Source organism: Gymnoscopelus microlampas (assembly GCF_963454915.1).
Source record: "Gymnoscopelus microlampas genome assembly, chromosome: 14".
Classification (NCBI taxonomy): domain Eukaryota; kingdom Metazoa; phylum Chordata; class Actinopteri; order Myctophiformes; family Myctophidae; genus Gymnoscopelus; species Gymnoscopelus microlampas.
Genome location: NC_139951.1, coordinates 26,459,828 through 26,475,774, shown reverse-complemented (window position 1 = coordinate 26,475,774; position 15,947 = coordinate 26,459,828). Strand labels below are relative to the sequence as shown.

Genomic DNA, 15,947 nt, shown 5'->3' with positions numbered 1-15,947 from the left:
CCATGTTGACTTAAGTGGCATCATCAACTAAATCCCTTGACTTCGTCGCCTAGTCTTCACAGCTTCGGAACAGAATGAGTCCCTCGTCAGTTCCGCACACCAGTGGCTCCTTCACTCCTGCCATGAGGTTCGGGTAGATTCAGGCTTTCCTCCAGATCCAGGACCCGCATTGAACACAAACAAGTTGAATTTGTGGGCTGTTGCTGAATCACATTTAGTCCACATTAACATCGGCGATCCCATGTTACTGTAGGTCCAGCATGTCTCTCTACATTGGTCCTATAGTGCAGTATTGGCTGTAGCTGACTGGCTTTATTACTGTCTATGTATAGAGTCCTCACTTCTCTTTGCACAGGCACTGCCTCTCTCTCTCATTCCCTCTCTCCACCTCCTGCTTTCCCTCTGTCTCTCTCTCTTCCACTCTCCTTTGAATCTATTTGCTTCTCTCTGACAACCCCCCCGCTCTCTCTCTCCCTCTTTTACATCCCTCCCATCCCTTTGCCTCCCAGTCCAGCCTGTTGGTTGACCAGAGAGCAATGTTTCTGTGCTCTCTCGCTCTCTCTCTCTCTCTCTCTCTCTGTGTGTGTTGGGTCTGACTGTCTCCTCTTTTTAGACTCAGAACCTGACTGCTGCCTCTGCTGTTGGCTCTCTGACAGTGGAGTACACACCAACGCTAAAAAGCCTCTCCCTGTTAGTGTGTCTGTGTGCATGCGTGCGTGCGTGCGTGTGCACCCCATTCAAACCTTCACTGTTAGAGCCTCAGTAGACTTTTCTTTGACACCTGTGTGCCACGCTCAGAGTAAATATAAAAGAGAAACGAGTGAGTGAACGTGGAAATGCTAAGACAGGTTGACATGCACACAAACGCCATCTCCCACCCCACTGCCTGCCATTTCTGCTCTACTCGTCTCTTCCATTCCGCTCCCAACATTTCTTGTATGGAAAAGTCAACCCAGGTAAGAATTTAAGCTATCTGTGACTTACAGTAAAATAAGAAATATAAAGCTTTGCTTTATATTATCCCCACATGCTTGGCCGTGCCCCTATGGCTAGTCTCCACAGTGTCACAGATTCACTGCACCTTGAGGCGCGCAAATGTTGGTAAGGGCAGCCAACTACATGATGGTTATTTAAAGTTATTTAAATCAGGGGTCTTCAACAGGGGGGGTCCGGGGCCCCTAGGGGTTCCTCAGAGTTACTACAAGGGGCACCACATTTTTACAGTTTACAGTTTAGGCATTTAGCAGACGCTCTTAATCCAGAGCGACTGGACTTATCAGACTTTTGTGTGATAGGGACTTTTTTCACCCAAAAAATGTTAAATGTCTGAAAATACACTATGTAACTTTCCTCTTATACCCTGGATTTGAACCCGGTTTCCTGCGCAAGTGCTGAATGTTTTACCATTGAGCAAATAGAGTGGGCCTGCTTGCTCGGGGGATAAATTGAATCTTGACCATCAGGTAAAAATTTGTGTCAGATCCTGTGTCTAGGCGAGACAAGACCTTTGACACGATCTAAATGTCTCAATAGAACAGCAGGGAGACAAAATACAACCACCCCAAAAGTTATATTGTATTAACATACTCTGGCATACAGATTGGACAATTTTTTATTGTATTGATGACAAAAAAAGTTACATTGTGAGGCTTTAATCCAACATAGTGCTGTCAAACTACTCTATGAAGCCATCACTTGGAGGCAAGACATAGGCACTAAATATGGTGAGCTAGCTTTGAAAGCTTCTTATCAAGCTGCATGGAATAAAAAAGTTTGATATGCAACACAATTGTATACAATATATGATGTAGTGGGGGTCCTTGGCCTGAAAAACATTGAAAACCCTTGATTTAATTATTTATTATAATTTAAAGACGCACTCCACCCAAAATCATGTTTTCTTTTTACTTTTAATATGTTTTTGAAGCTTATGTATGAACATCCTGGTGTTTTAGCACTGCTATATGGATTTTTACCTCCAAACCTGGCCATAAGACCGCCCTCTCAGTGAAAGCAGGAGTGGCACGTGACATGAAATTCAGGTACTGCGTTAACGTCATCTGTGACACGCCAATCACATCCTCTTCAAAGGCTCTGATAAACATCTGACGTAACTGCAATGCTCTGCATAATGCATGGCTGTACTCAGCCTCTGATTGGACAACAGACCCACATGAAAGCAAGGGTAGGAAGCAGAATTGGTAGGTAGTAAATAGAACGACAGATTTATCACTTTATTGCCGTGCAGATTTATGCTTCCTTGAACAACGGAATCCCGAGGCAAATACAGCCGATCGGCTGTGTGTAAACCGAGCTTCTAGGCTCAGTCAGTGGCCAATGTAACTACAACATATGACAGTCTTCAGACACACGCACGTCTTAAGGTTTGCACAGAACACAACCTTTATTCTATCACTGGCTACATTGTAACATTATGGAAAAAATAGGTAACAATATTTACATTGCAATTAACTTATAACTGTGTGACCGAGATGTGTTTATTTATTATTATTATTATATATTTTTTATTTATATATATTTTTTGTTTGGGGGTGGGTTCTGCATGTTGATTCCAAGGAAAGGGCACATTAGCATATTCATGAGGGGTTGTTCCTGCAGGCGTGGCATAATGGGATAATTAATAGATCCTGGAATTGTTAATGAGGGCACAGACAGGGCCACGTTCAAGGTACTATAAAACTCCTTTATAGATACTTGATAGGGTCATTATTGTCATTTATATCCAACATTTACATTTCTGACCAAGTTTGGATGTGTGAACTGCAACTTTTAAAAGTCACAGGTTCAATTCCTGGTTTCCTGCGACAGACAAAGTTGCTGACACCGACAGTATATGTTTGCTCACTATAAGCCGCTCTGTATAAGAGTCACCAAAATGCAGAAACTATCTCTCTGCCTCTCTCTCGCCCTCTGGGTGATGCAAAACGACTGAATTTTGATGTCATCTTTGGCAAACAAGTCTTACAGCTCTTTTGATTTCTGAATATGAACGGTGTGCTCTGCTCTCTCGCCTACCCACACAGATTCAGTTTGACAATATAATGTCACAGGTTGCATTGTAAAGGCCTTTCCACATGGGAAGCGACTGATGCAATTTAATTTAATTAATTTTCAATGAGAGGTGAGAGTGAGAGGTGAGCACGAGTGCACGAGGGAGCATGAGCAGTCTGACTCGTCACACGACCGCCGGCATCAAGAGTTGAAATGTGACATCTATTCACATGAGGAGCGCAATGCGATCCCACGGATCTAAGCGGGTATACAACAATAAAAACTTTTCATTTACGTCTATGTTTGAAAACATTAAAAACTGGCCAAAAACACAGGCCTACTTGAGAATATAACAGGGGTCACCTTGTGTTCTGTACATTTGGAAACACAAATATGAACTATACTATAGTATGTCAAATATATATATATATGTCAACATATTTTTCTTTTCCTTTCTGTGCAACAAATGCACACGCCTACTTTCCCTAACACAAATCACATTACGCTGAATTGATTTCCTAACCCCTGAAAGAGAAGCAGACCCTCGGTAGGCGTCCATCTCAACATGATTTTATTGGATTTTTTGTCAGTAGCATGCAACCCTAACCCATGCACAGAGGGGTTGGCTGTCTTCCATATTGGACTACATCACTACAGCAGAAAGTAGCAACACGGGCCAGAAGCATTTCTTTATGTTGGGACAGAGAGAGAAACAAAGAGACAAAACAGAGGGGATGGGAGGAAGAAGAGAGAATGAGAATAAGGAATGTTTTTTTTTTGTTATCGAAATAACAAGCAATAAATAAAACATAAGAGCTTAGGGAGCGAGACAGAGTAAAAGGAAATAAGAGATACATTAGAGAGAAGTGTGAGTGTGTATGTGAGAGAGGGAGTGTGAGAAAGAGAAAAAACAAGGGAGCATAAATCAGGGGAACCTGACTGGGTCAATTCAACAATTGTTGGACAGATCAACCACCTAGACCTGTCCTGAGCGCACGCGGACACACACCTCTTACGAACTCTAGCGCGTGCCTGGTAAGTTTCTCTGCTCAGCGGTAATCAACAATTTTGAAGGTTGTTGCTGTGTATTATATCATATGGCTGATCATACTGGCGAATTCTCTAATCTATCAGCCACTGTGGCCGGTGAACAAAAACAACGGTTTCTCACTGCATGCATACGTGCACACATGAGTCCAATCATAGTCACGCACTATTAAACATTTAAGCCTCAGTACAACAGAGAGCAAGAAAGACAAAGTGGAGGGTACAGAGAGCAAGTTCCTCCATATAGCCACTAGTGGGCAGCACTACATTATAGAGAGGTATACCAGGAAGGTTTCTAAGCTAAGAAGTTATTTTCATGATTAATTGATAAATTGATTGACTGGCAGACACATGGATATGAGTCAGTCAGTAAATCAGTCTATTCCCCTCTTAAAACAAAAACCTGCATGTTATCCCTATATATGAAATATGATCATACTTTGAAATAGAATTTTCTTTTCCAAACAACTTCAGTACTGGGTGAAAATCTAAACCAGTCAAAAATATATAACTGAAGCATTGATGCAATGTAAAAGTGTATGCCAATGTTTTTGTGTGTAGCATGATATGATATCACACTGCACATACAGTGCACACACACATGCACTCTCATAATCTCTCAAAGCAAAGGGAAGCCTGCTACAGTAATTGACCTATTTTTAGTCAGCTGTGAAAATTGTTCGGACCAAAAAATAAATGTAATACTATATTTTTGCATTTCTGCATTGTATTTCCTTGCGGCCGACCACAGCTGTTGCCAACAGGCTCATCTGGAAAAAGTGACCTCTTTCTAATAACTTGCCCTTTGATGTACAAACACTAGTGCAAACACAAACACACACCACAGTTTTACCATCCACTTGTAACTTCAGGGGGAAAAAAACTTCAGGCTTCTTGTATTTTTTTTCCGATGATTTAGTGTTGGGCTACGGCTCAAAATAGACAGAGTGAACAGTGCTCTTGAGTTTGTGCTATTAAAGGATTATGCTGATGTTTGACATTTTAGTTTGTTGCTTGAATCCATAGTACTTTCCATGCTAGGCTGGGGACCTAAGCCTTATTTAGCCAGACAGGGCACCAACATAATAGTATTGGGTGGCGCATCACATAATATTCAGCTTATCCTATAATCCCATTTACAGTATATAGCAGATTGCAGCATGTCCTTATCAATAATAAGTATGAGTTAAAGATTAATTTAACCATAGAGAGTGGGCCTGCCCTACCTATCTATAATGTACATCCCTGGAATCTCTGTACAGTATTTCTGTACTGTCTCTCCTTTACATATTCCTAGAAACGTTCATCCGATGCACTTCACACTTGGCGGGCGTATTGCTGAGGACCCAAGGAAGTACATTGTTGAGTGTCTACTATCTGGTAGAGCTGAGCAATTCATTGAAAAATAAGTAATAAATACATGAATAAATAATATAAAATAATAAATGTCATTGCAACATAAAAAATTGAAGAGGCTGCAATGAATTGTGTAAGAGAGATAAGGGGTACATGAACTTACTTACTTACAATAACATAGAATTATTTTGTCCATGAATCAAGTACAATATAGGTGAAAGCTGTCATCATAATCAAACTCCGTCAATCCTATAAACTGACATCTAGTTTTTGTTTGTTTGTTTGTTTTGTTTTTACAAAGCAGCTTTGAAGTTTTGAAAAATGAATGACAAGAAAACCTTGATATGAATCACAGTTTAAATCTCAATATTACATAAAACAATGACAATTATATTTATCTTGTCAATATTGTTCAGCCCTGGTGGTACATGAATCTCGGGATGAATAAGGCACTGTGGCTACAAACGTTAGCTTCCTGCCCTGGTTGTTTGACCCAACGTGACCACCATTCACTGATGCTGGGCCGGGACATTCCGTAACCAAGGCCGGTCCAAAGACGGATTGTTCTTTTTGCTGAGACACGCAGCTGTTCTGAGATCAGCCTGGTCAAGCGCAGCCCTCAGTGGACACCAGTCTCCAGCATGGACCAGATCCGACCACAGGCCACCGGACAGTGTGACCAACACAGCTGTATCGGCCCATTGTTCTACATTAGACACTGGATCTTGTGTGACTGAGTGGTGATGGGAGAAAACAGAGAGTGTGTGTGTGTGTGTGTGTGTGTGTGTGTGTGTGTGTGTGTGTGTGTGTGTGTGTGTGTGTGTGTGTGTGTGTGTGTGTGTGTGTGTGTGTGTGTGTGTGTGTGTGTGTGTGTGTGTGTGTGTGTGTGTGTGCGTGTGCGTGTGTGTGCATGCGCACGCACACGTGTGTGTTAGTGGTTATATTTCAAAGCAATGTACTAGGGGAAGTGACTTGAAAGGATACACAAGACATACAGTAGACAACTGACAACTGATTACAATATCTCTGTAGAAGGCCTGTAGAAGGCCTGTTCAATAGCATGAGATGGAACTAGTCATAAGAAATACTGTACCGGGGAAAATGGTTTTACTGGATTCATTGAATTTGTAAGGGATTACACAATCCTGTCTGGCACCATTGAAAAACATCTAAGAAAAAGCAATCCTCAGTCAACCTAAAGGAAACATTTATTTTATTGTAGATACATAGACACACTGCGGAGCGACTGAGGAGCTAACAACACTGCAAAGCTCAAGACCCTGATGCTGCAGAGCTCAAGACCCTGATGCTAGACAGGAGGGTGTGTGGAGGGCAGCGATTCAAGAGTTCCGGCTAGTCACAGTAAACTCCTGAGCGTTAATTTAACTCAGAGGGTACAAATGGGTAATATAAAACTGAGGATTTTACTGTATATATACCAAAATATTGTTCTTATCTTATGACTTCTTGACTCCTTGTTGCCCATGTACACCCAAGAGGAAAACATCTACAAATAGGTTTTTCTTGGGAGAGGAAAGGAAACATATTTCCAAATCCATCTTTATGAGTTTTTATTAAAAAAATGTTACTGATTTTTTTAACTGACATTTGGTAATCAAGTGAAGGGTCGGACTCAGAGTGGCAAGACCAATGAGTTTTTTTTTCAATTCTCCATAATGCCTTTACAAAGAACAACGGCTATGTAGCCTTCGTCAGGGTCATATTACTGACGTCATAAACTGGACTGGACTCCATATTTGGTCTGGACTCCATATTTGGGCATGCCTGACACTGAACTCCATATATGGGAATTAAAGGGACAGACAGACACGGGTACCACGGTTATTGTATAACCGGGTAGGGCATGCATTTCTACAATATATGTATTATTAAAACCAACCTGCTTATCGAGAGCAGTTAGGTGCTGCAGTGTGACTTGCTCAAATGTATATTGTTTCTAAACACACAATTTTGGCCCCAGACCTTGGCATTACCAGCACCACACTCTGAGCTAATAGGCTAGCTAAATAATGAACAGGTAAGCGATGCACAGAGCAGTCCCCAGAACATATGGAGGGAGGACAGTGGGGGTTGGGGTCGTGCCACAGTACTTGATCCCAAAAGCACTGGGCAGCAGCTGGGTGTCCAGATGGGGCAAGATGCCCCCCACCCTCCCAGAGAGATAGATTTTGATGGAGCTTTCTGGATCACAGGGGTAAAAGGGGGCACCGCAACCCAGCCAACCACAAAGGCGCGCGCACACACACACCACACACACACACACACACACACACACACACACACACACACACACACACACACACACACACACACACACACACACACACACACACACACACACACACACACACACGAAGAGAAAGGCAATAGTACAGTAGCAGTGAACAGGCTTTGTTGAATGCACCTGATGCCCCACGTCCACTGCCTCCACTCTTTCTCTTTTCACTTTCTCCAGCTTTCATCTTGTTTTATTATCTTACACTGTTTCATCTATCACTTTCTATCCAGCTCACACTCGTTTACCAGAATTTCTCCCCTCAGTGTCCCCCCACTTTCAATCCTCTCGTTTTTATATCTGACAGCTCTTTTTCTCTTTAGCGCGCACACACACACACACACACACACACACACACACACACACACACACACACACACACACACACACACACACACACACACACACACACACACACACACACACACACACACACACACACACACACACACACACACACACACACACCATTCCATTGCTGAGCTGTAATCAACATCACTCTCTTTCATTGACACATTCCTGTGCAGCCCACCTGCTGCAGGAAGAATAGACTAGTGTTTGATAAGTAAATCTCTCTCTCTCCCTCTCTCCCTCTCTCTCTCTCTCTCATGTACACAGTCACACTGACACAAACATGCACCTTTCCCCATCAGACTGAGGTGGTAACCAACAGCTATCAGTGTGTTAAACAAGGGAGTATCAGGCCCCCTGGGCTAACCTTTCAACCTTGACCCACACAACATCCACCCACCTCATTCCCTTCTCTCTCTCACACACACACACACACACACACACACACACACACACACACACACACACACACACACACACACACACACACACACACACACACACACACACACACACACACTGCAGCAGCGGCTTCACAGAGCCTCATTGTCACGTCTGCATTTCACAGCAAGTCTCGGCCTGTACCCCAACCCCCCCCCCCCCCCCCCCCCCAACTACTAGCCCCCTTTCACCGTACAGAACAGAGGCCAGCGAGATTCTCATTCCTGTGTCCCTGCTGTACTGAGGGGAAAAAAACAGAAAACACCACCGCCACAACAATCAGTCCCATCCGCTCCACGCCAATTTGGTTTACGACGCTCATTAAGCATTCACCACCCCATCCCCACCCCCAAAATAGGCCTACATATGCACACAATTCCACTTGAGCGGGTCTTTTTGCCAAAGGGGTAAGAGGTCATACATGCCAATGGTACACTAAAAAGCTTTTGAACAGATGGGGTTGATGGGGAGATGATGGGAGACGTGCTGGTATGTTGTTCGCGACCCTTTGCTGCTTTGCTCTGAAGCAAAGCCAATTATTTTTTATTTCCACTAGGCTGAAGGCAGGGCTGGAAATAATGTTTTCACCTGTGTGCGTGCGTGCGTCTGTCTGTCTGTCTGTCTGTCTGTCTGTCAAATCAGGCGCTATAACTGCCTGCTTTACAGTATGTATTGTTCTATTAAACAAACAAACAGACAGACATGCAAACAACCCATTTCTCCACCTACAGAGCTATGTTGTAAAAACATCATATCATCAACGCAAAACCAATCAACCCAAAACTTGAATGACATTTTGCAGGGCCTCCATAGGGCATACCTCAATGGCGCTTTCACTACTGACCATACAAATGTGAAACATTGAATCGTACTGTATGTCGTGGAAATGCCATTTTTTTTCCCCACGGATACCTCATGTGGCCGTAATCCATGCTAAGCAACGCTAGCTGCTAGTGTTGCTAACCAGTAAACCAGACAGAGTGACGAGTCTGGCGACCACAGAATAGCACTAACAAATGACGAACAAGATGTGTTTGTTGGGGGGGGGGGGGGGGGGGGGGGGAGTTGATGTAAATATTTCCATCATCAAATAACATGCACTTCAGCCCCGATATAAATCACAGAGGCAGTCGACGTGTCACGTTTTCAACGGCGCCGGTGCGACAACATCAAAACAAGCCGCACACATGCGCACTGATGACACAATGCTGGAGGGAGGTAGGGGCCTGCCTCCTGGCCTTAGTTTTGTTCTCCACTGAGTGCCCCTTTCTAGTTAAATGCAATGTTGTACAGTTTGTACAGGGCTACATCCTAACTCATGCATACAACCTCTAGGCAAACCAATAATAGCTTGTCACAGCTTGTTATGAATTATGTACTTGTTGACCAAAGTTGTAAAGAGACTTGTTACTGAAGTCTTCAATTTGTATACTGAACTAACGTGATCCATTACCTTTGTCAAACAATAGCATTAACATTATCCATTACCTGGATAATAGTTGGACATCAGGATGTAACCAAGGTAGAGATGTTCTAATGCTAGAAAATCAAGTCAGCTTCCTCAATACAATATCTGATGCTGTGATCAATGGGACATTTTAAGTTAAGTGCACTATATGAAGACTGACCATGAAGCATGAGTGCACTTCAAAATGAAGGTTACACACCAAAACACCATCATAGACAGTGCAGAACCAGAGCATACCAAGGCACATAAGACACAATTGTTGCATTCTCAGCCTTTCCTCACTCTATCCAAATCTCATTAAACAAACAAAACAAAATCATACCTGACCACTCAGCATTCAGTGGCCTCAATAACCTCATACATGTCAAACTACTTCTCCAAAGTGAGTGACACCCACAGCCACAACACTAGAGGGAGCGACCATGATCTGGCACCACCCAAATTTAGAACAAACATGGGAAAGTTCTCATTCTACTGTTCTGCCACCAGCCATTAAAAGACATGTAACATTGGTTTCTTTCAAAATTGGCCTGACAAAACACCAAATCAGGAGACCAAAAGGGGAGGTGAATGTAATTTTCCCATCTCTTATGTTACATATAGTGTTTGTGTTTGTATTTGTTGACGATACTGTATGTATTATTGTGTTAATTTTGTACACTATGTTGATGAATTGAATACATAGGACCACAATGGAAACAAGTTTTTGTGTTATCCTTTTAGCTTTAATGTCTTACTGTACCACGTGCTCTTTTACATTTCTGACTAATAAAGTATTCAATCAATAAAACTAAACAGAACCAACAACACACTCTGCCAGTCTAGCTTTCCAGGACGAGGGCATTTCTCATGAGCACATAGTCAAGTTATGTGCCAGCTTGGAAATAGCTTATGGTGCTGACCGCAGCTTCTGGCTGGCAAACCTGCCTCATGTCTATCACTCAGCATGGCACCAGTGTAAACACTCAGTGCTGAGGGTCAGTACCTGTCAGTAGGTTCAGCACTGCTCAGCATCTGACTGATGGCTCAATGTCTTGGGAAACACCACTGAATTTGGAAACGTCACTGTATATATATATATATGTTGTATATATGTTGATGGTACATTCTACCAGCTGTATGAGCAGACAACCAGGCTACAGTATACTGAAAACATAGTTTGCTGGTAACACAGTAAAAATGGCTGGTAAATTCATGCATTTACCAGCAGTGCTGTAGGCCCATAAGCTATCTTACAGAGATGCAACTGTAACGCCCTGTGTTCACATGAAAGGAAACCAAGCACAGCACATGCATGCACTACTTCGAACTCATGCCATCTGGGCGAAGATCGCATCCTTTATAGCAACCTTTTCTTGCTATAAAAGTTTGTTATAGCAAGAGTTTTGTCCCCTCAGCCATTGCAGCATTAAACAAACTGCCCCATCGATAGTATGGTTTTCTGTGTATCGTGGGGACCTCATGTATTGTCTTGGTGTTGTGTTGTGTGATATGTTGTTAACTTTTGTGCCATATGGTTATGTGTTGTTTTTTGTTGTTGCTTTTGAACAGACTGTGAAGACAAATATCCCTTCGGGGACAATAAAGATTATTATCATTTCAACTTCCAGTAGGACACACTATTGTGTTGCATTGCAGAGTTGTCATTGAAGCGTACACATAATTTATTGTCTTTGCCACAAGTTACAACACAGCATTTGTTTTTGCATTTGAGCATTTGCTCAAGCTTGAACCAGCCTTGGAGCACATAGAGTTGCTTGAGGGCAAAAGGACTGAACTGTACCTGGCTGTAACTGTCCACTTACAGATGTTTGCCTTTAAATGCTAAATCAAAGTGTCATTCATTTTTACCAATAGTTCTGAAAAATAAACCAAAGCCATACGTGCATTATAAACTAACCGTAACAATTAGTACTTACTGACAGCCATGTAAATCAATATAACTGTCTGGCTGCCAAATGGTCAGGCCTAATCACCGGATACACTGAATGTGAACTGCACCAAACAGGCAGTTATCAATTTCATATCATTGATCTACCCGGGCCACAACCCTAATGTTAAGTGGGCTATAACAGTTATTGTAAATGGTAAATGGTGCATTTATATAGCGCCTTTATCCAAAGTGCTTTACATAGATTGTGCATACATTCACCCATTCACACACACCGATGGCGGAGGAAACCATGCAAGGCGCCAACCGGCTCATCGGGAGCAATTAGGGGTTCAGCGTCTTGCTCAAGGACACTTTGACACTAACTCTGGGGGAGCCGAATCGAACTGGGAACCTCACGGTTGCCGGCCACTGCCGCCCCATCCCCATAGTCCCATCCCAATAGGCTATTGTATTGGTAAGGAAAAAATAGATAACGCTGGGTGTTACATTTGTAAGATTAGTAGCTTGGTTGCATCCGTTAAAAAGCAAGCAGATATTTTGTCAAAGTATAATTGTCTCCGCCAGGCCGAAAGGCATGGTCGAGACTGTGTTTTGCACCCTGTCTGTCAGTCTGTCTGTTCGTCCGCCCGCCCGCCCGTGTGGTTCTGTCTGTGGACAGCTAATCTCCAGCACCGTTGGCTTGATCTCAGCGAAACTGTGCACACAGGTTTCACATGGGCCTGTCATAGCGCCACCAGGAGACCGATTTGTAAACACATTTTTTGACAGTACTCCTACAGATTATGTCCAAACATCACGCAAAACGTTACAGAGTATCTCTATAGTCATTAAACGAAAAGCGTCATTCAGATTTTTCATATTCCGTCCTGATTGGCAAAGATTGGCTTCCAAAGTTTGCAGGAGTGCTTTGTTTTGAACAAAATGCTTCAAATCATGAACATAATGTGCGATTTCCGTGAAATTTTGCACACACATTCCCACTAGGCCGAGGAAGAAATGCCATTTGAAATGTTTCAAATGAGCCTCATGGTGGCGCTATATAACAGGCCGTGTTTTTACCTATAACTGCACCGATGTGTACAACTTTATATGTGCAATCCATAGAGGCCAAGGAAAAACCTTTGCCCTGCATTTTTCACATCTGCCATTTATAGCGCCACCAGGAGGCCAACTTATGTAAAAGACATTCTTTGATATTACTTATTCAGATTTTATCCAAATTTCACACAAATCGGTACACACTATAACTATAGTCAAGTGATCAAGACGGATCCATCCTATTTTTCATATTCCATCCTGATCGGTGAATTCCGAACATTGCTGGCCCACAATAACCTACCTGACCTGGCGGAGACCTGTGCTTTGAGGAGCACTTTTTCTAGTTTCAAATGAGTTTGGAATTAAACTTCAGTTTTCTGCACAGTGCACACTGTGAGAAGAGAATATAACAGTTACAATGTGTCTTCTGTCATTGACTCTGCATAATATGTGGGCTGGCATATGGAAATGCAGGCATTCGAACCCAATTTCTTATTGTCTTTCTGCCCACCCAGCCGACCGTGCTGCATTTCTGCTATGGGGGTGTAAACTGTCACAGCAAAGATATGTGGCACATTCCCTTAAGTCACTGGGGAATCACACAGTTATTTGCAGAATGCTTGCAGTGAGGAGATCGAAAACGATTTGATGATCCACTTGTAAAAGTGGGCTCACCCAAAACTATGTTTACAACTCGTTTTAAGTGGATTAGTGACAGTCATAATTTACATAATTTAGTTACAGCTATTTGATGGGTGTTCCATCCTTCAGTTGAATGTGGTAGGCCTAGGCTCTCCCTCTCTCTCAAACAAAACTGCACTTCTTCAGCTAATTACTTATTCATGTTTTACATTATGTATTTCAATAGACCAGCTACAGCTTGCATTCTCTTTCGGGGGGGGGGGGGGGGCACGGGGGGCGTAGGACACGGTCAAGTGCATGAGAACCAAACCAAAACAACAATGTCCCACGACTCTGCGAGAGACGCTCCATGCTTGTTCTACACCAACATAGGCTATTAGGTTAATCAAGTTCTACACAGCAAACACGTGCGAAAAATGCACCGATATTAAAATGGATTTCAGTAAATCGATATTGTGTCCATTTCCACTTGGAGAGGTTAGGGAGGGTTGCTGAGAATGGTCCAAAGCCAGACGAAATGTCCGAGAAATGCCCATTGTAAAGAGTAACAAGTGTTTGTGTCCTCTTATAACATCTCAAATAAATAAATGAATGTCATTTCATAATTCATAGATAGCAGTGAAATACTTATGGGACGGGAGCGCACTTACTTCGGCGTCAGAGTGGGGAGGAATTCCAACAAGGCAAAAAGCAACTCCATTCATTGGACAGTTCGGAGCGTTTTCCCTCAAAGTCTGTGCTGCGTGTTAAGTTACCTAATAAAAATAATTTAAAAAAATAAAAATAAAAAAATCCTCTCCAATTATTGTACTGTCAACAACATTGCGGAGCACCAGTCGCACTCAGCTCCCCTCCCAGCAGTTCTACGGTCAGCCACTGTTGCCAGGTTTTGAGAGAGGCACAAGCAACCGGGTCTATGAAAACAAGCCCAAAAGATGTGGCCACATGAGATGAGAGTATGCGACGCATTGTGAGCTTGTTGTTGTAGATCTGTTATTTTGCTAAATGTGGAATATTTTAACAACAACAAAAATCTGCTATGGGGGTCCCTGGCACAAATTATAATTTCAGATGGGGGTTCGTGGACAAATAGACATTCATTTGGGGGTCCTTTCCTTGACATGACACGTACTGTTTGAGAACCACTGGTTTAAATAACTCAAAACATTTGGAAACAAGCCAAAATACGAAACTAGAGACTTCACTTTAGCCCCCAAAACGCAACCCGCAAGTGCCGCAACAATATTCACAAGCAACATTACAGGAAAAAAAGCCCAAAGTCGCTTATAATAAGCAGACCTGGCAACGCTGCAGGCAGCAGCATCAGTGAGCCCGCCTAGAGTACAACAAAGGTGACGCCCCGCCCACGCTAGGATGGGCGTAGTAATGATGCATGATGAGAGAGAGAGAGAAAGAGAGAGAGAGAGAGAGAGAGGGGCTGCAGCTGCAGCCCAGCCCCACACCGCAGTCATCATTTACATGTTCATATCAAAGAGTTATGATGAATGAACACTGTTCACCAGCTTCACGTTGATAAAACGGACACTGTAATTAAAGCTTGGCAGTGGATTGTGCAAATGCTGAGCAATTTGACTGCCATCATTATTAACACTTTAATTGTTTCCCAATTGGACTGCTGAAAGGCCAGGAAAATGTCCATGTAGTATGCTGTAGGTCTATCTATCTATCTATCTATCTATCTATCTATCTATCTCTAGGATATCTATATATCATACCTATACAATCTATCTATATTTAACAGCTACACCATTGACTCACAGAAATAGTTGTATTAACCTATCATACCGTTTTCCGTTTATATATGTCATGTGGGCTATTTTTCTTTTTTAGTTAGGTCTTTTAAGTTAATTAAACTCTGTTCACTGCCAGCTGACCAATAACATGTTTTATTGCATGTACAAGACAGACAGTAGGCCTATTAGCTCTATATACTTGACTCTGAAAGCTAGCTGTCCCACTGCTACTACTGTACTGTAGCTACCAGTAAACTGCATTACAGAGATGACACAGAGTCGGGGACACAAGGACCATCTCTATTCACTGACTACAGGACTACACCAGTAGACTATTTTACAGAGCGTTGGACACAGACTCGAGGACAAACTATGGACCATCTCTTTTCTTTGTTTCAGGGGGTTTGCTGCTGTTGTTATTTTCACTTGACGCATCAATCACCATGGATTTCTTTGGAAATGTATCAATTTAGCAGAGATCTCATACAAAGACTGACAAAGTAGCCTACAGGGCACAGGTACAGATCGACCATATTATTGCAAGCAACGTCCTTGGTTCAATTCTGGATGGAGATCCAGTTTCATGTCTCTCTACTGTCCTAAAAGGAAGACAGACATCTTCAGATGCCAGAAAAGTTCCTTGAAAGA

At 42.6% G+C, this 15,947-nt stretch overlaps 1 protein-coding gene across 7 annotated transcripts in view; it reads right to left on the bottom strand.

Annotated features, from left to right (window-relative positions):
* The window catches only part of LOC311060504 (rho GTPase-activating protein 23-like), a 63,493-nt gene that overhangs the window by 30,286 nt on the left and 17,260 nt on the right, over positions 1–15,947 (bottom strand). For 5 of the 7 annotated variants that reach the window (XM_084078699.1, XM_084078705.1, XM_084078701.1 and 2 more), the window contains exon 1: positions 14,196–14,331. The exons of the other annotated variants lie outside the window; for them this stretch is intronic. In XM_084078699.1, coding sequence (XP_083934825.1) covers positions 14,196–14,249 — 54 coding nt within the window. In that variant the 5' untranslated portion in view covers positions 14,250–14,331. Of the gene's footprint in view, positions 1–14,195; positions 14,332–15,947 lie in introns of those variants that run through there. 7 annotated transcript variants of the gene reach the window in all.